Here is a 27001-nt window from a genome sequence, read left to right as displayed (position 1 = left end):
ATGCTTGGCAGCCGTCACCAGGTTTACCCAATGCGGAGTGTAGGTGATATACCTGCCCTGACCATGCTTTGCAGACCAGGTATCAGTGGTCAGATGGACCCTTGCCCCTACACTGTGTGCCAGACATGCCATAATTTCCTTTTGCACAATGGAGTAAAGGTTGGGGATTGCCTTTTGTGCAAAAAAATTTCGGCCCGGGTACCTTCCACTGCGGTGTCCCAATGGCTACAAATTTTGTAAAGGCCTCAGACTCCACCAGCTTGTATGGTAAAAGCTGGCGGGCTAGCAGTTCCGACAAGCCAGCTGTCAGACGCCGGGCTAGGGGGTGACTTTGAGACATTGGCTTCTTGTGCTCAAACATCTCCTTGACAGACACCTGACTGTGGGCAGATGAGCAGGAACTGCTCAAGGTGAGAGACGGAGAGGCGGATGGTTGAGAGGGGGCAAGGAGGGCAGCAGTGGTTGACCTGGCTGAAGATGCTGGAACAGGAGGAGGATGGCGGCTTTGACTTTGTGTGCTGCTTGTACTGACGTGTTGATCCCATAGGCGTTTGTGATGTGACATCATGTGCCTTCGCAAAGCAGTTGTGCCTAGGTGGGTGTTGGACTTCCCATTACTCAGTTTCTTCTGGCACAGGTTGCAAATTGCTTCGCTGTTGTCAGAGGCAGACACACAAAAAAATGTCACACTGCTGAGCTCTGCAATGACTGCATTCTTGTGGTGGCAACAGCATGCGTGGATTGGCATCCCGTCTGGCTGACCCCGGGTGCCGATGCATGCTGTCTGACTGTGCCACTAGCTCCTTGCGACGACCTCCCCCTGCTTCTCCTCCTCTCTGTCTCCTCATCTGAACTTTCCCCCTCTTCTTCTCTTCTAGCGGGCACCCACGTGGCATCCACGGACACATCGTCATCATCAACACCTTCATCGCTATCTGACACCTCAAGAAAGGAAACAGCAGCGGGTACAACATCATCATCACACCATCAAATCACACGTCCATGTGTGTAATGCTGCCTGACTGAGACATATCCATGTTAACTACATCCTCTGGCAATAATGGTTGCGCATCACTCATGTCTTCAAACTGATGTGTAAATAACTCCTCTGATGGATCAAGTAAAGCTGCTGTGGTGCTAGTGTTGGTGGTGGCGGCAGGCGGCCAAGTGGTAGCATGAGAGGTGCCCGAAGCTAAGCTAGAGGAGGAGAAGGACGGTGCATCAAGGTTCCGAGTGGAAGCTGTAGTAGATTGGGTGTCTTGCGATAGCCAGTCAACTAAGTCCTCAGAACTTTGGGGGTTCAGGGTACGTGGCCTCTGAACACTGGCCATTCTAGGGCCAAAGGGAATCCCAGCACCACGACGGCCCCTGTGGGGTGGCCTTCCTCTGTCTGTTATTTTTTTGGTTAAATTTGCACAAGTGTCACACCAAATGTGATTTGCACTAGGGTGACACAATTTGCCCTGCAGGCAAAAAAACTGGCAGCTGTGACGTGAACTGACAGTGACCGGTTTTATTCAACTCCTTAAGGACACATGACGTACCGGTACGTCATGTGTCCGCTCCCGATCTATAACGCGGGGCCACGGCGTGGCCCCGCATCATAACGGGTCGGGCCCGGGACCCATGGCTAATAGCGCGCGGCATTGATCGCGGTGCCGCGCGCTATTAACCCTTTAGACACGGCATTCAAAGTTGAACGCCGCGTCTAACGTGAAAGTGAAAGCATACCAGTTAGCTCAGGGAGCTGTTCGGGATAGCCACAGCGAAATCGCGGTATCCCAAACAGCTTACAGGACAGCTGGAGGATCCCTACCTGCCTCCTCGCTGTCCGATCGCCGCATGACTGCTCAGTGCCTGAGATCCAGGCATGAGCAGTCAATCGGCAGAATCATCGATCACTGGTTTCCTATGAGAAACCAGTGATCAATGATAAAGATCAGTGTGTGCAGTGTTATAGGTCCCTATGGGATAAGAATGATCAGTATAAGAGATCAGTGTGTGCAGTGTTATAGGTCCCTATGAGAAACCAGTGATCAATGATAAAGATCAGTGTGTGCAGTGTTATAGGTCCCTATGGGATAAGAATGATCAGTATAAGAGATCAGTGTGTGCAGTGTTATAGGTCCCTATGGGAGCTATAACACTGCAAAAAAAAAGGTGGAAAAAAAAAGTGAATGAAGATCATTTAACCCCTTCCCTATTAAAAGTTTGAATCACACCCTTTTCCCATAAAAAAAACACAGTGTAAATAAATAAAAAATAAAGATATATGGTATCGCCGCATGTGGAAATGTCCGAATTATAAAAATATATCGTTAATTAAACCGCACGGTCAATGGCGTATACGCAAAAAAATTCCAAAGTCCAAAATAGTGCATTTTTTGGTTAAAGATAAGGTGTCATTTTTACCGAAAAATGTACTACGTAGAAACAGAAGCCCCCAAAAGTTACTAAACAGCGGGGGTTTTTTTTCAATTTTGTCTCATAATGATTTTTTTTCAGTTTTGCCGTAGATTTTTGGGCAAAATGACTGACATCATTACAACGTAGAATTTGTGGTGCAAAAAATAAGCCATCATATGGCTTTTTAGGTGCAAAATTGAAAGAGTTATGATTATTTAAAGGCAAGGAGCAAAAAACAAAAATGCAAAAATGGAAAAACCCTTGGTCCTTAAGGGGTTAACAGCCAAAAAAGGCAATTTTTTTAATTTTTATTTGCACAACTGTCACACCAAATGTGATTTGCACTAGGGTGACACAATTTGCCCTGCAGGCAAAAAAAACTGGCAACTGTGACGTGAACTGACAGTGACTGGTTTTATTTAACAGCCAAAAAAGGTATTTTTTTTTAATGTGCACAACTGTCACACCAAATGTGATTTGCACTAGTGTGACAATGAGCAAAAAAGCTTGCCAGCGGAGTTCCTCCAGGGTGCCTCCAGCTGTTGCAAAACACACAGACTGATATATTTCAGCCCTTTGAATACTGTAGTAGTTAGTTGCTTTAAAGAAAAAAAGCTTGCTAGCGGAGTTCCCCTTTTATGCAGTGGTCCCCAACCAGGGTGCCTCCAGCTGTTGCAAAACACACGGACTGATATATTTCAGCCCTTTCAATACTGTAGTAGTTAGTTGCATTAAAGAAAAAAAGCTTGCCAACGGAGTTCCCCTTTTAAGCAGTGGTCCCCAACCAGGGTTCCTCCAGCTGTTGCAAAACACATGGACTGATATCTTTCACCCCTTTGAATACTGTAGTAGTTAGTTGCTTGAAGGAACGTAACTTTTATTCTGGAGTACCCCTTTTAACCAGCGGTCCCCTCCCAACCAGGGTGCCTCCAGCTGTTGCAAGACACACAGACTGATATCTTTCAGCCCTTTGAATACTGTAGTAGTTAGTTGCTTGAAGGAACTTAACTTTTATTCTGGAGTACCCCTTTTAACCAGCGGTTCCCTCCCAACCAGGGTGCCTCCAGCTGTTGCAAAACACACGGAGTGATATTTGAGCCCAAAAAAGGGCTTTTTTGGGTGCTGTCCTTAAAGCAGATGTTTTACTAGTGCTTTAGGAGTAAACTGGACCCTGAATACACCATCTGGCAGCTACCTAGCTATCGCTTTCACAGCAGGAGCAGCTTCTCTGACCCTCCACTTCCTAAGCCTGCAGCATGCCGAATGAGGGTAAAATGGCATCCGTGCAAGAGGTGGGAGGGACTGCTGCTGATTGTCTGTAATGGGTCTGCTGACTCTGACTCACAGGGTCAAAGTTTACCGCAATGTTAAAGTATAGGGGGCGGATCGAACTTCACATATGTTCGCGAACATACTAAATTCGCCGGGAACTGTTCGCCGGCGAACAATTCGCTACATCTCTAGTCTTGGGTAAAAGAATGGACATTACTTAATACAAAACTAAATTTATTAGAATATAGTTGAACACGCCACACTTCTATGTCAGTCTATCGTACTCCTGCCCATATTGGATACATGAAAAAAAATGTAGAGAATTCAGTAATAGTAATTTATTAATTGACCATAGGCCTGACACATGTGCAGCCCACTGTGACCACCACAGTCTCCAGTCTATAGGAGAAGCTGCAGCTTTTCTGCTCCCGTCGTAGGACCATCATTTTCTGCCGGAGGGGGAAAGAGATCAGGTCTGGATTCTCGTTGCCATCAGCGTCTACACAAGCAAAATGGAGACAATTGGCCTCGGAGATCACAAAGGGGAATCTGTTGGGATCTGTGTTGAGGCTGAAAAGAAAAACAAAAATTTGGCAAAAGTGACTAAATGTAGTAATGAATCAAAGAAGAAGCGGACCGGCACTTGCTCTACTGGAGGATTTAAATGCACACAGCTAATAGCCGACCTCTATGAACCAGCCTATAACTTGCATCCGGTGGTGCATAGTCCGGGTACAATGCAGTGAAGTATCAAATGTAGGAAAAAAGAAGACCGCACTCACCATCCAGAAGAAAAACTTCTTTACTGTAGATTAGGCAAGAAGACAACGTGCAAGGCAAGCTTTAAAGAGCAGAGGCAGGGGTGATGACGGGACAGTACTGTTTTGCACGCTAAGCGTGCAAAACAGTACTGTCCTGTCATCACCCCTGCCTCTGCTCTTCAAAGTTCGTCTTGCACGTTGTCTTCTTGCCTAATCTACAGTAAAGAAGTTTTTCTACTGGATGGTGAGTGCGGTCTTCTTTTTTCCTACATTTGATACTTGACTATATGTAGTGACTATGGGGGTATTCATGAAGAGTGGAGTAGGTACACTTCGTCTATCTATCTATCTATCTATCATCTATCTTATATCTATCTATCTATCTATCTATTTATCTATATCTATCATCTATCTCATATCTATCTATCTATTTATCTATCTATCATCTATCTCATATCTATCTATCTATCTCATATCTATCTATCTATCTATCTATCTATCTCATATCTATCTATCTATCTATCTATCATTTATCTCATATCTATCTATCTCATATCTATCTATCTATCTATCTATCTAGACAAAGAATGGAGCATACAAACTGGCCTTCACAAGAAGCCCATCTGAGGTTCATTCCTTGCACCTGTTGCTGTATATCTATCTATCTATCTATCTATCTATCTATCTATCTATTTATCTCCTATCTATCTATCTATCTATCTATCTATCTATCTATCATCTATCTATCTATCTATCTCCTATCTATCTATCATCTATCTCATATCTATCTATCTATCTATCTATCTATCTCATATCTATCTATCTATCTCATATCTATCTATCTATCTCATATCTATCTATCTATCATCTATCTATCTATCTATCTATCTCCTATCTATCTATCATCTATCTCATATCTATCTATCTATCAATCTATCTATCTCATATCTATCTATTTATCTATCTCATATCTATCTACCTATTATTGTATCTATGTGAATCTATTTCATATACTATACTTGGAAACGCGTCTATTGTTTTACATTGTATCAGAAAAGATCAGAAGTATTATATTATATTGGTTAGTGATGTGTTACAGTTTGGCAATGTTCTATTATGTTTCATTGTATCCAATCCTGATGAGATGTATTTGGAGACATGTATATTGTTACACACTGTATCTGGTTGTAATGTGATAAAGACTGGGGCACAGTTCGCGCAGCCAAAATTTGCCATGTCACATAACCACCCACAAGTGGCAGCAACTGAGACGTCACAGGTGCAAGGAATGAACCTCAGATGGGTTTCTTATGAAGGCCAGTTTGCAATCGTTTCCACTTGTGGGTTAAAACGCGACCCCATTACTTAGCTGTGACAGAGCACGATCTACACAGTGTGACATGTGAACTTTGGTTGTGTAACCCCCCTATATCTATTTATCTATCTACAGTTGAAACCAGTTTTCATACACTATATAAAAAGACTCCTATGCGCTTTTCTCACCATATGACATGAAGTCATAAGAAACCTTACCCGTTTTAGGTCGTTTAGGATTACCAAAATTATTTTTGCCAAATGCCAGAATAATGAGAGATAATTATGGCATTATCTATTACTTTCTGCAAAGTCAAAAGTTTACATACACTAGGATTACTATGCCTTTAAACAATTTGGGACAGCCCATATGATGATGATGTCATGTCTTCGGAAGCTTCTGATAGGTTTATTGCTTCTGTGTGTAAACACAGTTCATAGATAGACAGCACGGCACTACTTTCCCTTCAGGTGCAGAACGGTGATGACACAGAAGACTAGGACTAAGGATTGCTGGAGGTGGTGCTCTGACTAGCAATAGTGCATAGAATCGCAACAAAGAAGCAGAGAAATAATCGGCAACTCACCGCGGCCAGCTGAGTAAATCTTCTTTTATTTCATACTCACAAAAATATCATATGGGAAGAGAGTAGTGGGGGGACACAGGATGGCGACCAAGCTCCGTTTCGCACGATGATCGTGCTTCCTCCGGCCCATGGCCGGAGGAAGCACGATCATCGTGCGAAACGGAGCTTGGTCGCCATCCTGTGTCCCCCCACTACCCTCTTCCCATACGATATTTTTGTGAGTATGAAATAAAACAAGATTTACTCAGCTGGCCGCGGTGAGTTGCCGATTATTTCTCTGCTTCTTTGTTGCGCTTCTGTGTGTAACATGATGGGAAAGTCTAAAGAAATCAGCCAAGATTTCAGGAAGAGAATTGTGGACTTGTCCAAGTCTGGATCATCCTTGGGTGCAATTTCCAGATACCTGCAGGTGCCTTATTCATCTCTACAAACAATTATACACAAGTACAAATAATATGGGAATGTCCAGCCATCATATCACTCAGGAAGGAGATGGGATCTGTGTCTCAGAGGTGAACATAGTTTGGTCCAACATGTGCATATCAACCTAACAACAAAAGCAAAAGACCTTGTGAAGATGCTGGTGGAAGCTGTTAAGATTGTCTCATTATCCACAGTGAAATGAGAACTGTATCAACATGGGCTGAAAGGCCACTCTGCCAGGAAGAAGCCAATGCTCCAAAAGAAACATATAAAAGCCAGACTAATGTTTGCAAATGCACACAGGAACAAAGACCTACATTTTTGGAGACATGTCTTGTGGTCTGATGAAACTAAAATTGAACAGTTTCACCATAATGACCATTGTTATGTTTGGAGGAAAAAGGAGAAGCTTGGAAGCCTAAAAACACCATCCCAATTGTGAAACATGGTGAAGCATGTTGTGGGGTGGTTTTGGTGAAGGAGGGACTGGTGCACTTCACAAAATAGATGGCATCATGAGAAAAGAAGATTATGTGGCAGTACTGAAGCAACATCTCAAGACATCAGCCAGGACGTTAAAGCTTGGGTGTAAAGAGGCCTTTCAAATGGAAAATGATCCAAAGCATACTGCAAACAGGTTACAAAGTCGCTTAACCCCTTAAGGACCCGGGATTTTTCCGTTTTTTCATTTTTAATTTTTCCTCCTTAACTTTAAAAAATCATAACTCTTAAAAATTTTCACCTAAAATTATATATAATGGCTTAATTTTTGCGTCACTAATTCTACTTTGTAATGACATTAGTCATTTTACCCAAAAATCTACGGTGAAACGGGAATAAAAATCAATGTGCGACAAAATTGTTGAAAAAACACTATTTTGTAAGTTTTGGAGGCTTCTGTTTTTACGCAGTACCTTTTTTGTCAAAAATGATACCTTATCTTTATTCTGTAGGTCCATATGGTTAAAATGATACCCTACTTGTATAGGTTTGAATTTGTTTTACTTCCGAAAAAAATCATGAATACATGCAGGAAAATTTATACGTTTAAAATGGTAATCTTTTGACCCCTATAACTTTTTTATTTTTCTGTTTTCAGGGCGCTTTGAGGACTCATTTTTTGCGCCGTCATCTGAAGTTTTTAGTGGTATCATTTCTGTTCTGATCAGACTTTTTGATCACTTTTTATTCACTTTTTTGTGGTATAAAAAGTGATCAAAAATGCGCTATTTTGGACTTTGGAATTTTTTTGCGCGTACGCCATTGAACGAGTGGTTTAAAAAGCGGTATATTTTTATAATTCGGACATTTCCGCACGCGGCGATACCACATATGTTTATTATTATTTACATAATGTTTTTTTTATTTTTGGAAATGCCGGGTGATTCAAACTTTTATTAGGGGAAGGGATAATTGAAAGGGTTAATGATTTTTTTTACACTTTTCTTATACAATATTATAGCTCCTATAGGGGGGGCTATAACATTGCATGTACTGATCTTTTACACTGATTGATCCATCTCCATAGGAATGGATCAATCAGTGTTTTCGGCGATTGAATGCTCAAGCCTGGATCTCAGGCTTGAAGCATTCATTCGGCGATCGGACAGCACAGGAGAAGGTAAGAGACCTCCTCCTGTGCTACAGCTGTTCGGGATGCCGCGATTATACCGCGGCGATCCCGAACAGCTCCCTGAGCTAGCCGGGCACTTTTACTTTCGTTTTTAGCCCCGCAGCTCAGCTTTGAGCACGCGGCTAAAGGGTTAATAGCGCGCGGCACAGCGATCAGTGCAGCGAGCTATTAGAGGCGGGTCCCGGCTTCACTATGACGCCAGGCCCGCCGCGATATGATGCGGTGTCACCGTGTGACCCCGCGTTATAACGCAGGACCGGAACTCATGACGTACGCATACGTCATGGGTCCTTAAGAGGTTAAAGGGGTACTCCCACCATCCTATATTTATCCTATATATTTTTTTTCTGTCCCTGCCTATTGCACATCTATCCCTAACCTCCTCCCTGCTTTTAATTGTTTTTTTTAAACTATATTAAAGGGGTACTCCGGTCCATAGACATCTTATCCCCTATTTAAAGCATAGGGGATAAGATGCCAGATCGCTGGGGACCCCCGTGATCTTGCATGCAGCACCCCAGTTAAAATCAGTCCCCGGAGCATGTGACGTCACGCCTCCGCCCCCGTGTGACGTCACGCTCCGCCCCCCTCAATGCAAGCCTATGGGAGGGGGCGTGCCAACTGATTTTAACTGGGGTGCTGCATGCAAGATCCTTTGGATAGGGGATAAGATGTCTAAGCACCAGAGTACCCCTTTAAAATTAATATTTTGTCTGCCTGGCAGACTTCCCCAGCAGGCATCCCGTCACTCATGCCTGCTGCGGCCGACTTTCGCCCTTAGTTCATCTACACAGGGAGCCTCCAGCTGTTTCCCCACTACAACTCCCAGCTTGCCCTGACCTCTATTGGCTGTCAGGTCATGCTGGGGGTTGTAGTAGTGAAACAGCTGGATGAACCCTGTGTAGATGAACTATAAGTTAGTGCCATGCGGTGCTACCCCCCCCCCTCGATCCTCCCCCCCCCTGTTCCGAAACCCGGAGCCCCGCTCTCCTCCAAACCCCCGTTATAACCACCAACTCCCCTAAACATACTCATAAAGGAATACATAATCCTAAATAAACATACTTACTGATACTGTAGAGTCCGGCAGCGGGCGTGCAGGGGCAGCGGCAGCGACGACGTGTGCGGGAGGAGTGGCCTCCCAGCCAGTGGCCGGGGAGCCAATGCGCTTGCTCCCGCCTGTCTGATTGACAGGCAGAGAGCGAGCGCATTGTAAATGGATTAGGACCAATTGCCCGGCCGCAATTGGTCCGAATTTATGTGTGATGTCACGCCGTGTTGCAGCCGGCCACTAATGATAACAAAGTCAATGTTTTGGAGTGGACATCACAAAGCCCTGATCTCAATCCTATTAAAAATGTAAAGGTGACCTACAAACATGGCTCAGTTACTCCAGTTCTGTCAGGAGGAATGGGCCAAAAGTCCTACCAACAATTGTGAGAAGCTTGCGGAAGGATATCCAAAATGATTCACCCAAGTCATACAGTTTAAGGGCAATGCCACCAAATACTAATGAAATGTATGTAAACTTTTGACTTTGCAGAAAGTAATAAAAATGTCTTAAAAAATTATCTCTCTCATTATTCTGGCATTCGGAAAATATACAGGTGAAACTCGAAAAATTAGAATTTCAGGCAACATTTCATTTATTTCAGTGATGCAACTCGTCTGCAGAAGGAAGCATGAAATGCTCCACAATCTCCTGGTAGACGGATGCATTGACCCTGGACTTAAAGGGGTACTCCACAACAAGCTGTTCCGAACGTTGGAGCCGGTGTGAGGTGGTTTTTTGCGCCCCCGTAGATCCATGCGTCCGCTCCTCCCCCAGCTCTCCGAACATTTCCAAAGCTAGAACTGGGGCAAGGGGAGGAAGGAGGTACACGTCCCCTCCCTGAGCTCGGCTGGACGCAGATCTCCACGGCACGCCCCCTCCCTGAGGACATAGATTGCCACGGCAGGTCCCCTCCCTGAGGACGTAGAGCAGTGCTCCCAATGAGCTCTATGTGTAAAGGGGGACATACTGTACAGGCTCTTTAGCCCCTGCAGTATGTCCCCCTTTAGCCCGTTCAGTATGTCCCCCTTTAGCCCGTGCAGTATGTCCCCCTTTAGCCCGTGCAGTATGTCCCCCTTTAGCCTGTGCAGTATGTCCCCCTTTACACATAGAGCTCATTGGGAGCAATGCTCTACGTCCTCAGCTCGGGGAGATGAGGGCGGGACCTGCCGTGGCGATCAATGTCCTCAGGGAGGGGGCGTGCCGTAGAGATCTACGTCCTCAGGGAGGGGGCGTGCCGTAGAGATCTATGTCCTCAGGGAGGGGGCGTGCCGTAGAGATCTATGTCCTCAGGGAGGGGGCGTGCCGTAGAGATCTATGTCCTCAGGGAGGGGGCGTGCCGTAGAGATCTATGTCCTCAGGGAGGGGGCGTGCCGTAGAGATCTGCGTCCAGCCGAGCTCAGGGAGGGGGCGTGAACCTCCTACCTCCCCTTGCTCTGCCCTCCCCCAGTTCTAGCTTCGGAAATATTCGGAGAGCTGGGGGAGGAGCGGACGCATGGATCTACTGTGGCGCAAAAAACCACCTCACACCGGCCCCGGGAGCTCGTGATGTCATAACCCTGCCCCCTCATGATGTCACACCCCGCCCCTCAATGCAAGTCTATGGGAACGGCTGTGACAGCCGACACCCCAGCGCCTCTGGGTGTACAGGCAAAGCTCATAGGGAAGAAATATTCTAATATGTCTCCTCTAGAAGGACAAAAACTGCCTCTACTTTTTCCTAAGGAGCATTGTCTGTAAAGTTCCTACACCTGCTGGTTCTCCACAGAGAGGAGAAGAACCGTCCAAAAGCTCAGTCTAAGGCATCTCACCCAACTAACTGATGTGGGACATAGCACTTTACAGATAAGTGTCTGGTGTGGTTGTATCTAGAGATAGATTTGATTCCTCACAAACTTCTCGGCTCGGCAGTTGATGACTTATCCTGCATAAATTAGTTCAGCTTTCTGGTGCTCCGGTGGGCTGGAAAAGGTGGATACAGTCCTAGGATACTCTTTCCTAGGAATGTATCCACCTTTTCGAGCCCACGGGAGCACCTGAAAGCTGAACTAATTTACGCAGGATAAGTCATCAACCGAGCCGAGAAGTTTGTGACGAATCGAATTCACTGTAAGTTCGCTCATCTCTAGTTGTATCCCTAGTCATGTTTCCATGTTCTTTATTAGGACAGACGTTGACTACCTATATCTAGTGCCACCTATACGTAGCTGCCTATAGCATTTTACTATGGAGGAAGCTAATGTGTAACAGGCAGAACATTCCACTTCCCACTAAGTGACTTGTACATACGGTTCTTAAAAGCAGAGAATCTCTATAAATGTTACCTGTAATTCCAGGGGGATAGAGAGCGGGTCCTGATATTCTCCATCTGCACCAAGCTGTCCATATAGCTGGCCTCAATAAGACTGGTGTTTACTGTCACAGAGGAGGGCAGGCGGCGGTTCCTTTTCCCAGAACATCTCAGTCCAGACTCTGGGGGGAGCTCTTTATCTGTGGACTTTATCTGAGGGTTTATGTTGGGAGAATGATCATCCGGTAGAAAAGCCGATGAGGCGAAAAACACCAGGACAGCCACCTGGGCAATAAATCAATGTGGGAGATTTACTAAGAGGATCCAGAGGATCTGATGGAAAACATTTTTTTTTTCCAAATGAACTCGAGCCAGAAAGTTAAACAGATTTGTAAATTACTTCTATTTAAATATCTTGATCCTTCCAGTTGTAACCAGAGCAACTTCCTACTAAAACATGAGGGGAGGGAATAATAGGGGGCACATGTACATAAATAATAGGGGGCACATGTACATAAATAATTGGGGGCATATGTACATAAATAATAGAGGGCACATGTACATAAATAATAGGGGGCACATGTACATAAATAATAGAGGGAACATGTACATAAATAATAGGGGGCACATGTACATAAATAATAGGGGCACATGTACATAAATAATAGAGGGCACATGTACATGAATAATAGGGGGCACATGCACATAAATAATAGGGGGCACATGTACATAAATAATAGGGGGCACATGCACATAATTAATAGGGGGCACATGTACATAAATAATAGGGGGCACATGCATATAAATAATAGGGGACAGATGTACATAAATAATAGGGGGCACATGTACATAAATAATAGGGGGCACATGCACATGAATAATAGGGGGACATGTACATAAATAATAAGGGGCGCATGTACATAAATAATAAGGGGCGCATGTACATAAATAATAGGGGGCACATGTACATAAATAATAGAGGGCACATGTACATAAATAATAGGGGGCACATGTACATAAATAATAGAGGGCACATGTAGATAAATAATAGGGGGCACATGTACATAAATAATTGGGGGCACATGTACATAAATAATAGGGGGCACATGTACATAAATAATAGGGGGCACATGTACATAAATAATAGGGGGAACATGTACATGAATAAAAGGGGGCACATGTACATGAATAAAAGGGGGCACATGCCCATAAATAATAGGGGGCACATGTACATAAATAATAGAGGGCACATGTACATAAATAATAGGCGGCATATGTAGATAAATAATTGGGGGCACATGCACATAAATAATAGGGGGCACATGCACATAAATAATAGGGGGCACATGTACATAAATAATAGAGGGCACATGTACATAAATAATAGGGGGCACATGTACATAAATAATAGGGGGCACATGTACATAAATAATAGGGGGCACATGTACATAAATAATAGGGGGCACATGTACATAAATAATAGGGGGCACATGTACATAAATAATAGGGGGCACATGTACATAAATAATAGGGGGCACATGCACATAAATAATAGGGGGCACATGTACATAAATAATAGAGGGCACATGTACATAAATAATTGGGGGCACATGCACATAAATAATAGGGGGCACATGTACATAAATAATAGGGGGCACATGTACATAAATAATAGAGGGCACATGTACATAAATAATAGGGGGCACATGTACATAAATAATAGGGGCACATGTACATAAATAATAGGGGGCACATGTACATAAATATTAGGGGGCACATGTACATAAATAATAGGGGCACATGTACATTAATAATAGGGGACACATGCACATAAATAATAGGGGGCATATGTACATAAATAATAGGGGGCACATGTACATAAATAATAGGGGGCACATGTACATAAATAATAGGGGGCACATGTACATAAATAATAGGGGGCACATGCACATAAATAATAGGGGGCACATGTACATAAATAATAGGGGGCACATGTACATAAATAAAAGGGGGCACATGTACATTAATAATAGGGGGCACATGCACATAAATAATAGGGGGCACATGTACATAAATAATAGGGGGAACATGTACATAAATAATAGGGGGCACATGTACATAAATAATAGGGGGCACATGCACATAAATAATAGGGGGCACATGTACATAAATTATAGGGGCACATGTACATAAAAAATAGGGGGCACATGTACATAAAAAATAGAGGGCACATGTACACAAATGGTAGGCAGATAATACTGCTCAGTCCATCCAAAACCCCAACATTATGTGTAAACCATATATGTGACAAAAAATATATATGGCTATTGGGATAGACTACTTTGTACCCTGATATGTACTCTGACATAGAGGTTGAGCCCCTGTGTTTTTGTGTTTGGTTGGTTGCATGTGCCATATGATCAAATATTCTGTATTACTAAACAATCGTAGACTAGTATATAAAACTGACTTGATAACCTCCAGAAAGAAAGATTTTGAATTATTAAAGCTACATGAAGGTGGACAATTCCTCCACACATGCTAAGATAGGAGATAAGGATATGAATTTACTCACACATATTCCTATGGCTCCGGGGTGGACCATTCTGCTTCTTGTGTGATGTCCCCTCAGATCTGGAGCTTGTTATATTGAATCCCAAATTCTGATCTTTTTTAGACTACAGTAAACGGAGTAAAAAACATAGTTTCAGTCCACCTTAAAAAGTTTATCTTCATTCTTCAGCCAGTAAGATGTGACCGCCGCCCTGGTCTGTCCTGACGCCTCAATGCACTATAAGATAACAGGACCCGGTTATGATCCCCGGTACTTCCCCAAGGTGCGGCCATAATTTATCTCCTATCTTAGGCTGTGAGGTCTTGACACATTTCATTCTTTCTTTTATCATTACATTGCTCTTGGAATTAAAGATTATAATAAAACGAGAGCCAAAAATATACTGGGGCCCTCCTATTTCTAGTGAATTTCTCCTATAAGTTCCTCACTCTTCCAAACACTTGACTGCAATTACAAATTTCACCAGCATTCTCCAACCTCCATCTCTATTCTGGGCACATTCACTTTTCCTAATATTTGGTCTTTGGTGTCATAGCTGGTCTGTAAGCGGGGGCGTGAACTATTCCTAAAGGGGTATTCCGGCCCTAAGACATCTTATCCCCTATCCAAAGGAGTGCGGGGGTCCTGCCGCTGGGGTCCTCCCCAAACTCTCATGCAGACACCCACCTGTGTCAGCTGCACAGAGAGATGATCACTCCGTGTCTGAATGGTCACGACTCCGGGGCCAAAGTATCGTGACTTCACAACTCTGCCCCCTTGGGACATCACGCCCCCTCAATGAAAGCTTATGAGAGGGGGCGTGACGGCCATCACGCGGAGTACCCCTTTAACCCCCCCTCAAAAAAAATAAAAACGTCCACTTTTTTCCAAAAGCAGTGCCACCCACACCTGTCCAAAGGCGGTGTCAGGTATTGCAGTTCATCTCCATTGACGTGAAGGGCATTGAGCTATAAGGCTAAGTTTCTACTTGTTTTTTTTGTCCTGCGTTTTCTGGTTTGAAAAAAACGCCTGAAAAAATGCCAGTTCAATTTCCTGTGAATGGTGTTTTTTCTGACGTTTTTTCATTTGTGTGGAAATTGCATTTTTGGCCCCTTTGGCGTTTTCTTTGGGGTCCCCAAAATTTGTTGGGTACAAAAAAAAAAAAAGGATGCAGTAGTGATGGTGAAAAAATTATTTAGCGAATTTATATTTTTTATAACGGAACTTTAATTAATTTTTAATAAAGTGTGAATGTTTCACTTTTTTCACAATTTTTAGGTAGTACTACTACTCCCAGCATGGAACAGACTAAAAGACATATGGCCCCAGGTGTCAGCCCTGACACCCGCTGTGATGCTCCTGTATAATTTATAGATGCAGCGGCCGCTCTTCTATGGTCCCCTGCACTGCCGTATATATACACCTATTCATATTTCCCACAGAGAGATGTGATTGGCTGGAACCATCTGGCCAATCATAGCTCTCTGACGTCACACGCCGCCGGCCCCATGGTCGCCGGTAAGCAGACCCGGAGCGAACATGCTCCGGGGACTGATTTTAACTGGGGTGCTGCATGCAAGGTCACGGGGGTCCCCTTTGGATAGTGCATAAGATGTCTAAGCGCCGGAGTACCCCTTTAAGGACACAGCCCATTTTGACCTTAAGGACCAGGCCAATTTTATTTTTGCATTTTCGTTTTTTCCTCCTCGTCTTCTAAAAATCGTAACTCTTTCATATTTTCATCCACAGACCAGTATGAGGGCTTGTTTTCCAGTATGAGGGCTTGTGCAACCAGTTTTCCTGCATAATGTCATCACTCATTTTACCATAAAATTTATGGCGTAAATAAAAAAAATACTATTTGTGTGGGGAAATTAAAAAGAAAACCGCAATTTAGCAAATTTTGGAAGGTTTCGTTTTCACGCTGTACAATTTACACAAAAAATTACATTTGTTCTTTATTCTGTGGGTCAGTACAATTAAAATGATACCGATGATTATATACTTTTCTATTATTGTTGCTCTTAAAAAAAATCGCAAACTTTTTAACCAAATTGGTATGTTTAAAATCCTTATTTTTTGATGACCTATAACTTTTTAATTTTTCCATATAAGGGTCAGTATGAGGGCTCATTTTTTGCACCATGATCTGTACTTTTTATTGATACCACATTTGTGTATATAAAACATTTATTTATCTTTTTGTAGATTTTTTTGAATAAAATGTGACAAAAAAACTGAAATTTTGCGCATTTTTTTTTAACGTTCATGCCGTTCATTGTCCGAGATCAGTAACATTATATTTTAATAGTTTGGACATTTACACATGCGACGATACCAAATATGTGCATTGATTATTATGAAATTTTTATTGGGGGGAGGGGATTTTTTTTTTGTACTTTTTTTTATTTTCATTTTTACACTTTAATAGTCCCCATAGGGGACTATCTATAGCAATCGTTTGATTGCTAATACTGTTCAGCGCTATGCATAGGACACAGCGCTGATCAGTGTTATCTGTGATCTTATGCTCTGGTATGCTTGATCTCAGACCAGAGCAGAAGACCCCGGGAGACGTTCCTGACCTGTACATTTTTCCAATATTTCATACTAAGATTAAAATTATTTGTTAAGAAAATAGATTGAACCATTGTAACTGGAATTTTAGGTTATTAGCATTTCAGGAAAAACCCAAATAAACTGTGATCCTTATATAATGGGGCCTGGAGTCCGGATCACAGTACAGTCCACCAGCAGAACCTCCCCAGAGCACATCTGTGAGAGCAATGGCCGCCCACTGGGGAACATCAATGGTAAGAGCTCTGATTCATATTAGCTTTCAGATACAACCAGATTTTGAGGTCCAGTTTGTCCAGTTATTAGCACAATAGCCTTCTCAGTTGTCTTTTGCAATGGTACTCTGCCCATAGACATCTTATCCCGGGGGTCGCGCTGCTGGGGACTTCCGTGATCTCGGTTGTGGCACCCCAGACATCCAGTGCAAGTCTATGGGAGGGTGCGTGACGGCCCTCCCATAGACTTGCATTGAGGGGGCATGGCCATGACTTCACGAGCCTCCGATACTGCACCCGATGCTCTAAACAAACGCTGTGTGCAGCAGGCTAGGGGATAAGATGTCTAGGGGCGGAGTACCCCTTTAAGTGTGACCAACACAAATCAGTTGTCCTGGAAGACCCAATAAAGGCTGGCTCCATTTAAAGGCAACCTAAACTCCAAAACTGACTTACTTTATTAAGTCCTTAGCATTGTCTTTGCTTTACCTAAAGAGTCATTTTGAGTTTTTAGTATGAGCCCGACTAAGAGCACTTAGCTGCTCAAAACACGTCAGTCTGATGCGAGTTGCTATCATGATGCCTTGTACTTGTGGTTTTAAAGAATTTTAAATAAAGGAAAATTCCTATTTTACAGAACTTGCCGAGGAATACATTTCGTTTCATTCCTAATGCCCCATATCTTCTTTCTGGGTACTGACAACTTACCTGTTCTTAAAAATAAAAGAGATGCTGTCAAAGTCCTGTTCACTCTCAAGAAACTCGCCATGGATGAGCTGATCACAGCTACGGATGGCCATACCCATATAGAGGCCCTCCGACAGAAGATAATGGGGTGGAGGAGAATAGAGCAGTTGAATTCAGGCCTGATCCTTTTGTTCTCAGGGGACACAAGCTTCATTCTCTCTCATTACCGATCAGCAACATTGAAAGTTTTTGAAGTGGTACCACCAATGATTTCCCAGTAGGAAGAAAGTGTTAATCCTAGTAATTCTACTAAGCCTTTGGTTCTGGTTGGAAGAGTTTTCCAACTTGGAATTTCAATGGTTCTTTTCCAAGTTGTGGAGTTTTTCAACAGCTGGGAAGCCACACGCGGGTCTATATTTCTCTTCATTAAAAGGGTTATCCAACATAAGGTGACTTATTACCTGTTAGCCAGTAATGGACATGCTTACCAAGGACCTGTGCTTGTGCTGTTGATAAATGGCCATGTCCTGTGTCCCTCATCCTGCTGCTGGCTTGCTTGTGTGAGCTGGCTATTTCCTGTTTCTGTGCCCTCCTACAATCAGGATCCCTTGTTTCTAGGTGGGAAGTGACTTATCTCCCTCACACACATCTACCACCCCACCCACTGCAGCTCAACTAGGCTCCCTTCCATGCGTGCTGTGCTTGAAACTACAATTCCCTGCAGCCCTGTGGAAAATGATCTCCTTTCCAGGGGGGGGGGGGGGGAAGCACCCATTGAAGCACAGACAGGCTCCCTTTCAACACCTGTGATGCATTGTCTCGGCCACACTGCAAGCTAGGAAAGGCCTAAGCCAACACTTATTTTGTATGCTGCTAAAAATAAACATTGGGGCAAAGATCACATAAGAATTGCGAAACTATGATCATACACAGGTGTAGAATCTATATTATGAACTACATATGAACTACATATGTGCTTCAATGGGGGGGGGAGCACCCATTGAAGCACAGACAGGCTCCCTTTCAACAGTTGTGATGCATTGTCTCGGCCACACTGCAAGCTAGGAAAGGCCTAAGCCAACACTTATTTTGTATTCTGCTAAAAATAAACATTGGGGCAAAGATCACATAAGAATTGCGAGACTATGATCATACACAGGTGTAGAATGTATATTATATACTACACTAACTTTACAGCCTCTAGTAGGTCAAATAAAAAAAATTATCCCAGAATACCCCTTTAATACTTCTGTACTTTTTTCGTATTATACATAGTTATTCCTTGTTCCATTTCATTATAATTTGTCACAAACCCAGTTGTTGATTATGTCTACAGTTTTTTTTCCACATTTCTCCTTTTGATCCTCAACTCTGGTGTCTTTGGAAGAGCAGTAGAGATGTCTAGTGACTATGAGTGGGCAGACTCTCTGGTGTTCAACGGGGGATGTTCATTCACACTAGGCACTACGTTCCCTCAACATGTGAGAGTTGATGTGAAGATGAGCACTGAGAGTTCTGTACAACTCCTGACCAATAGTCAATCACTCCATGGGAATACAGGTAGAAATATGGGCTTTTCCGGAAAAATGTTAAAAATAATAAATTTTTTTTTTTAATTTTTAAAAATGTATACTTTATGATAAAATATAATGTAAAGAAATAAAAACAGTGTGTATCTTATAGTCTGCAGTGTCAAGGGGGGGTTAGGTGGCACCAGACCTGTTGACTACTAACTTACCGTATTTTTCGCCCTATAGGACGCATCGGCGTATAAGACGCACCCAATTTATAGGTGCAAAATCTAAAAAAATAAAGATTTTGAACCCAATAGTGGTCTTCAACCTGCGGACCTCCAGATGTTGCAAAACTACAACTCCCAGCATGCCCGGACAGCCGTTGGCTGTCCGGGCATGCTGGGAGTTGTAGTTTTGCAACATCTGGAGGTCCGCAGATTGAAGACCACTGCATAGGAGGTAATACTCACGTGTCCCCGCCGCTCCGGACCCGTCACCGCTGCCCTGGATGTCGCTCCATCGCTGTCGCCGTGTCCCCATCGCTCTGGAACGTCTCTGCTGCCGGATGGGTATCTTCGCTCTCCACCGCCGCCATCACGTCGTTACGCACACCGACGCACGTACACGACGACGTGATGACGAGGAAGGAGAGCGCCGGCCATACAGGGGATCCCTGAATGGAGAAGACACCGAGGAGGCAGATAAGTCCCTCCCGGTGTCCTTTAAGCACTATTCCGGCTATTCAGTCGGGCTGTTCGGGACCGCCGCGGTGAAATAGCGGCGGTCCCGAACAGCCCGACTGAACAGCCGGGTTAGTGTCACTTTTGCTTCAGATGCGGCGGTCAGCTTTGATCGTCACGTTTGAAGGGTTAATACAGGGCATCACCGCGATCAGTGATGTCCTGTATTAGCCGCGGGTCCCGGCCGTTGATGGGGGTGTATTCACCGTATAAGACACACCGACTTTCCCCCCCCAGTTTTGGGGGAGAAAAAGTGCGTCTTATACGGCGAAAAATACGATATTGGGGAAATCCGGAACAGAACAACAGACCATCTTATCCCTTATTTACAGTATAGGGGAAAGTGTCTTATTGCAGGGGTTCCAACCACAGGGAAATCCCCCCCCGGCAATCTCCTGCCCAGCATCCTGGCTATCTCTGTGGCAGAATGCTCATAAAGCACTTTGCCTGATCATAAAGAAAATGCTGGGTCAGTTTTTACTTTCTCTACCAGGCTGTAGAGCTGGTTCCTCATAGAACATATTGATAAAGCCTGGAGAGGTGACTAAACCACCAGACCACCAGGTATTAAATCTCCTTTTGTTACTCTAGACCACCAGGGAACATAATACTAACCCCCCCTTATGAACCATAGCTCCTACACCAGTGTTTCCCAACCAGTGTGCCTCCAGCTGTTGCAAAACTACATTTCCCAGCATGTCCAGACAGCCAAAGTTGGTCTGGGCATGCTGGGAATTGTAGTTTTGCAACAGTGGGTCCCGTTGGGTCCATTGCACCCAGGCGACACCTTCACAGGGGCGGCAAATTGCTGCCCCGAGAAGATTTTTGGCCCCTTAGTGACCCATGACGGACCTCTCTTCCTCCACAGCCTGTGGCTCTTCATTTGATAGAGCTATCAAATGATCGCAGAACACACAGATCAATGTCGTTCTATAGAACATCATTGATCTGTGTGAGGAATGTAATGATTCCTCCTAAAAGTCCCCTAAAGTGAAAAAAAAAAAAGTTTTATAAGGTTTAAAAAAAAACACACATTAACCCCTTTCATATTAAAACATAATAACCATAAAATATTAGGTATCACTGCATGCGTAACTTGCTGGGAGTTGTAGTTTTGCAACAGCTGGGGGCACCCTGCTTGGGAAACACTGGTCTATGTAGCGGACAGGAGCTTCTTCAGGGTCCTGTACGGTACATGCAATGTCCTAAAAAAAAGTAACATGGAGCCGCCCTCACCTGGTGTCCAAAGGAACAGCTAACCCTGATACAGGTAAAGTGTACAGAACATGTAATACCTCCCTGTACTGTAGGGGGCGCTACCAGACACCAGTCAGTGCATACGCTTCAGTAATATTGTTGTTTTACCAGTGAATGCCCATTCTGATTGGTCAGATCTTCCGGCCATTGACAGGTATCACAGATCCGGACTGTCTGTACATTGTATGTTGAGTCTGGTTTCAACTTACAATGGTCCAGAAAAGACCATTGTATGTTGAAACTATTGTATGTTGAGGCCATTGTAAGTTGAGGGATCACTGTACATGTATATAGACGTAATAGTTGACCCCTGAAAAAGTTCAAATTGATTCAGTGAAGTATCCTAAAGAGGTGCTGTATGGAAAAACCAATGAAGTTATGATGTTGTCTTTCTTCACCAGCCCTAACGTGGACCATAACAGGTTCCCTGTGGTCATCAATGAGGCCAGATGTCTCCACCGCGGCTGTATGGACTCTGAGGGTAATGTGGACCTCATTATGAACTCAGTCCCCATCAGACAGGAGGTCCTGGTCCTGCATCGTGAGATGAGAGAATGTGTCCCCGTCTATAAGCTGGACAAGCAACTGGTCACCGTGGGCTGCACCTGTGTCCGACCCATCACCCACTACCTCAAATAAGAGGCGACTCTGTAACGGCGCCTCAAGAAAAGTTACCTTGTTACCCATGGCGACCAAGCGGAGGACACGTTTTATCTTCCTAATATGATATAGAAATGAAAATGTTAATTTAGATTGGTTGCCCCTGGCAACAAGGATTTCAGGCCTACTGAGAATTTTTCATAGAAACAGTGTAAGGAATATTGAAAGTATTGGAAGGTTATTAGAACTGTTGGGCAGAAGTTCCAATAACTTTATTTGAAAATCTAAATTTTGCAATGTGTAATTAGGATTATTTATATATATATATATATATATATATACATGTATATATATATATATATATATATATATGTGTGTGTGTGTGTGTGCGCGGGGTGGAATATTCTTGAATCTATAAGTTAAATATAATTTATTATATTTATATGGAAATATTCTTTATATTTATGAATTTATGAATCTAAGTTTAAGACGATTTACTGTGTTTTTATAGAAATAACATGCATATTTATTTCTATAGGTTATATGTTTTTTTTATTATATTTTTATGGAAATTTTCAGCATATATCTGTATGAATATTTATTAAGTAAATAAAATAATTCAAACTAGTTATCAGATTATGTAGTATGTAGTATGAAAAAGGAAGAGTGGAACAACTAATCAGATTACAGCTTTTATTTTTCTGAGACCCTTTTTTTTTTTTAAGTAAAGAAGCAATCTAATTGGTTGCTAATCTCCCCCTATATGTTTACATTTACTTTGGTTCTTAAAGGGGTACTCCACCCCTTGACATCTTATCTCCTATCCAATCTCTGGTGCGGCACCCAAGTCATCTGGTACATGAAGCAAACTCCGGATGACGGGCGACCACTGCCCCCCCCCCCCCCCCCATTCATCTCTATAGGAGGAGGCATGACTGCTTTTTACTAGTCGTCACGCCCCCTCCGATAGACATTCATGGAGGAGGCATGATGTGACGGCACAAACACGGAAGCTCCATGCTCCTGTGTTCGGAATGCTGCGGTGCCAGTCTGGAGATGGGGGGGGGGGGGGGTAAAAATACGCTGCGGATCCGATATATGTGACCCTACCCTGAAGTGGTTTCATGGAATCCTATTGTCCAGGGGTCTCATTCCTGCACTTTTCCCCATGGGAAAAACTCCATTAATAAAAGAATTTGTGAGTTTCACAGGGACCTACAGGTCACTTACACCACCCTGCCTTGTGACATAACTTTAGGACTAGTACTCTCAGCTGACCTGCAGAATCATCCCCATGGCTACTTCATAAGACATACATTGGTTTACATCACCCATAGGGTCTTGTGTAAAGAACTCCTTTATTCTGGAATATATCTTTTCTGTAAGGTACCTCTGCACACAAACGTGGAGCCCACCATATTGGCCTGACAGAGGCTATGTTCCTCAGAGGCTATGTCCCCACTGATTCGTTTGGAGCGTGAAATGTCTATTTGATGCCTGATGAAGTCCATTTTATAGACATTTAGTATAGTTACATAGGGGGAGATTTATCAAAACCTGTGGAGAGGAAGAGTGGTGCAGTTGCCCATAGCAACCAATCAGATCGCTTCTTTCATTTTCCACAGGCCTCTAAAGAGGCCTGTGGAAAATGAAAGAAGCGATCTGATTGGTTGCTATGGGCAACTGCACCACTCTTTCTCTGCCCAGGTTTTGATAAATCTCCCCCATAGTTCATAAGATTGAAAAAAGACCAGACTCAGAATCCATCAAGTTCATCCTATATCTTTAATGACCAATGCATAAAGAAGAGTGAACTTGCACTCACCGTCCATGTAATTCAATGTGTGCTTCTTCCGGCTGTTAGCCTCTGAACGCTCTCATCTTATGTCTCCCTGCCGAACGGAGGACCCGTGACATATTGGATTACATGGACAGTGAGTGCAAGTTCACTCTTCTTTATGAATAGGATTTTAGTTCTATTATTTTCTCAACTTAGCACCCCGTCAGTATCTTCATTTGGCAGCTACACTGAACACTTCCAGGACTGTGCAGTTTCAGTATATAGCAGGTGCGGCAATAAGTGACTGTGCTCTCTGTTCTCTACATTATACTCTATAACCCTAATAAGTCCCTACTGAGTTGATCCAGAGGAAGGCAAAAAACCCTCATACTAGAGGTAAAAATTCCTTCCTGACTCCAAATATGGCCTCAGAATAAATCCCTGGATCAATGTTCTGTCCCTATACATGACCAGCGATGTTATTACTCTCCAAAAATGCTTCCAGATCCCTTTTGAATTCTTTTACAGACTTCACCATGACCATCTCCTCCTCCTCATAGTCTCACTGCTCTTACAGTAAAGAACCCCGTCTGTGCTGGTGTAGAAACCTTCTTTCCTCTAGACGTAGAGGATGCCCCCTTATTATAGATACAGTCCTGGGTATAAATAGATCATGGGAGAGATCTCTGTACTGTCCCCTGATATATTTATACATAGTTATTAGGTCTCCCCTAAGCCTTCTTTTTTCTAAACTAAATAACCCTCATTCTGATAATATTTCTGGGTACTGTAGTCCTCCCATTCCCCGTATTACTCTGGTTGTCGTCTTTGAACCCTCTCCAGCTCCACTATATCTTTCGTGTACACTGGTGCCCAGTACAGTGACCCCCCGACCTACGATGGCCCCGACATATGATGAAATCGACATACGATGGCCTCTCAGAGGCCATCGCATGTCGATGTCAGCATCGACATACGATGCTTTTTTATGTCGGGGCCATCGCATTAAGTGCTATCCGGCAGCGCCAAATGCTTAAGCTGCTGCCAGATAGCAGCTTAATGTTCCCCGTGTGGTGCGGTAAGTATTACTTACCTCCACAATGCTCCGGGGTGCCCTCCGGGTCCAGCGCTGGTCTTCCAGTGTCTTCTCGGCCCTCTCCGATGACGTCAATATGCTGCTGCGTACGTCATCCAATAGGAATGGCGTACGCAGCAGCGTAATGACGTCGCTACGCAGGCCCAGTAAGGCCTTGCGGAAGACAGAAGAGGACCGGAGAAGACAGCAGAGGACCGGAGAAGACAGCGGAGAGCCCAGCGGAGGCCGGGGTCACCATCGGGAGCGGCGGGGACACCATCTCAAGTGGCGGGGACAGGTGAGTACAGCTTCCTATACTTTACATTGCACGAATCCCTCAACATACGATGGATTTGACAAACGATGGCTCGTTTGGAACGAATTACTATCGTATGTTGAGGGACCACTGTACTGTACACAGTATTCTATGTGTGGTCTGACTAGTGATTTGTACAGCGGTAGAATTATTTCCTTGTCGTGGGCATCTATGCCCCTATTGATGCACCCCATGATTTTATTTGCCTTGGCAGCAGCTGCCCGACACTGGTCACTACAGCTAAATTTACTGTTAACTAAGACTCCCAAGTCCTTTTCCATTTAATACATAATCCCAGCCCAGATTTTTCCTCCCCATGTGCATTACCTTACATTTTATCAGTGTTGAACCTCATCTGCCACTTCCCAGCCCAAACCTACAACCTATCCAGATCCATTTGCAACAGTGCACTGTCCTCTATTGTGTTAACCACTTTGCAGAGTTTAATATCCTCTGCAAAGATTGCTACTTTACTATTCAACCCCTCTACAAGGTCATTAATAAATATATTAAATAGAACAGGACCCAAGACTGACCCCTGTGGTCCCCACTAGTAACAGTCACCCAATCAGAATAAGTAACATTAATAACTACCCTCTGTTTCCTATAACAGAGCCAGTTACCTACCCACTTACACACATTCTCCCCCAGCCCAATCCTTCTAATTTTATGTACCAACCTTTTATGTGGAACTAATGCTTTGGAAAAATTCAGATATACGACATCCAGCGATTCCCCCTGGTCCAGTCTGGAGCTCACCTCCTCGTAAAAGCTGATCAGGTTAGTTTGACAGGACTTCGCCTTAGTACATAGCGAGTTGGTCACTCGTGAAAAATTACTCCAATCCAAGAAAACCACACGTAAATCTAATACTGATTTACATTTATATTTTCTTTTTCCTTTGCTAATTCTAACCTTAATTCTAGGATATCCTGAGCAATCTGCAGGTTTTGGTACATATTAGAGTCCGATCTAGAAATCAGAGACGTGCCTATTAGAAAACCCTTAGTCACCCACTGCTGATGCACCAATCTGGGGGATGCTCTTTCTTTACCTAGTACAGAGGCCAACAAGCATACCACATGGTTGGAGAAGAGCATGCCCAGAGGGAACTTCGCATGCGGCGATTGTAATTTCTGTTCTCATAACATCAAGTCCCGTACAGTTGGGAGGGTACACTCATGTAATCAATCAATTCATAACATGTCGGTCCACTTACTTTGTGTATGCCATATTATGCCCTTGTGGATTCTTTTATGTGGAAAAAACCACGCGGCATCTATTTACCCGTATATTGGAACATTTTTATTTAGTCCGGTCTGGACATGGTGCCCCACGTCTTATTGCCCACATAAAGAATCCCACAATAGTGACTGCAGTTACTTAAAATTCGCTGGATTGCAAATTAATAACCCTTCCAATAAAGCAGCCGTCACGTCCCCTCCCAAAGACTTGCATTGAGGGGCCCGGGGCGTGACGACATGAGGGAGCAGGGCTATGACGTCACGAGCTCCCGACTCCAGCGTTCGGAATAGTTTGTTCCGAATGCTGAGCCCACGGAATACCCCTTTAATTCCCAACATCCGCAGATGTAAGAGTGCCCTAAAAACACATCTTTGTAGGTAGGCCTAACACATTTTATTAATGGACGCCTCACCTTTTATCATCGTTAGGCCTTAGAACTTCATCTCCTTATTTAAGAGTATCCCCACACTTCATTTAAGAGTATCCACGACACGCTTTGTTCCCGAATTTACTTCATATCTGTGTACTACTATATTTATTATAAAGGTGGTAGGACCATTGTATAAATCAATCACTTTTTACCTATTGTGAGTCTCCTATATTCTCATAGGGGGAGATTCACCAAGACTTGTGCTGAGGAAAAGTGGACCCGTTTCCCATAGCAACCAATCAGATCGCTTCTTTCATTTTTCAGAGGCCTTTTC

The 27001-nt window shown here is 43.6% G+C and overlaps 1 protein-coding gene across 4 annotated transcripts; it reads right to left on the bottom strand.

Moving 5' to 3' along the window:
* Nucleotides 1-4001: 4001 nt before the first annotated feature.
* On the bottom strand, nt 4002-26981 carry LOC130361252 (interleukin-17A-like). 4 transcript variants are annotated; one of them, XM_056564023.1, is made up of 4 exons: nt 26880-26981; nt 14313-14415; nt 11772-12022; nt 4002-4248 (listed from the first exon to the last, which is right to left on the bottom strand). In XM_056564023.1, exons 2-4 carry the CDS (start codon nt 14340-14342, stop codon nt 4020-4022), a joined length of 510 nt encoding a protein of 169 aa, XP_056419998.1. In that variant the 5' UTR covers nt 14343-14415; nt 26880-26981; the 3' UTR covers nt 4002-4019. The 4 variants fall into 4 exon arrangements, with proteins under 4 accessions (XP_056419998.1, XP_056419999.1, XP_056420000.1 ...); XM_056564024.1 differs by lacking the exon at nt 26880-26981 and adding an exon at nt 26710-26805; XM_056564025.1 differs by lacking the exon at nt 26880-26981 and adding an exon at nt 23272-23290.
* Between the last annotated feature and the right edge of the window lie 20 nt (nt 26982-27001).

The sequence above is a fragment of the Hyla sarda genome, chromosome 3 (genome assembly GCF_029499605.1).
Source record: "Hyla sarda isolate aHylSar1 chromosome 3, aHylSar1.hap1, whole genome shotgun sequence".
Taxonomy (NCBI): domain Eukaryota; kingdom Metazoa; phylum Chordata; class Amphibia; order Anura; family Hylidae; genus Hyla; species Hyla sarda.
This window is presented reverse-complemented; position numbering and strand designations above follow the sequence as displayed.

What these genes read in the sequence shown, in the direction of transcription:
- LOC130361252 (XM_056564023.1), bottom strand. Translation starts at nt 14,342, where the DNA reads ATGGTCCACCCCGGAGCCATAGGAATATGT. An exon ending in CCGGAGCCATAGGAATATGT is followed by an intron (nt 12,023 to 14,312) that starts GTGAGTAAATTC and finishes TTTATTGCCCAG; the next exon opens with GTGGCTGTCCTGGTGTTTTT. An exon ending in CTATCCCCCTGGAATTACAG is followed by an intron (nt 4,249 to 11,771) that starts GTAACATTTATA and finishes TTTTCTTTTCAG; the next exon opens with CCTCAACACAGATCCCAACA.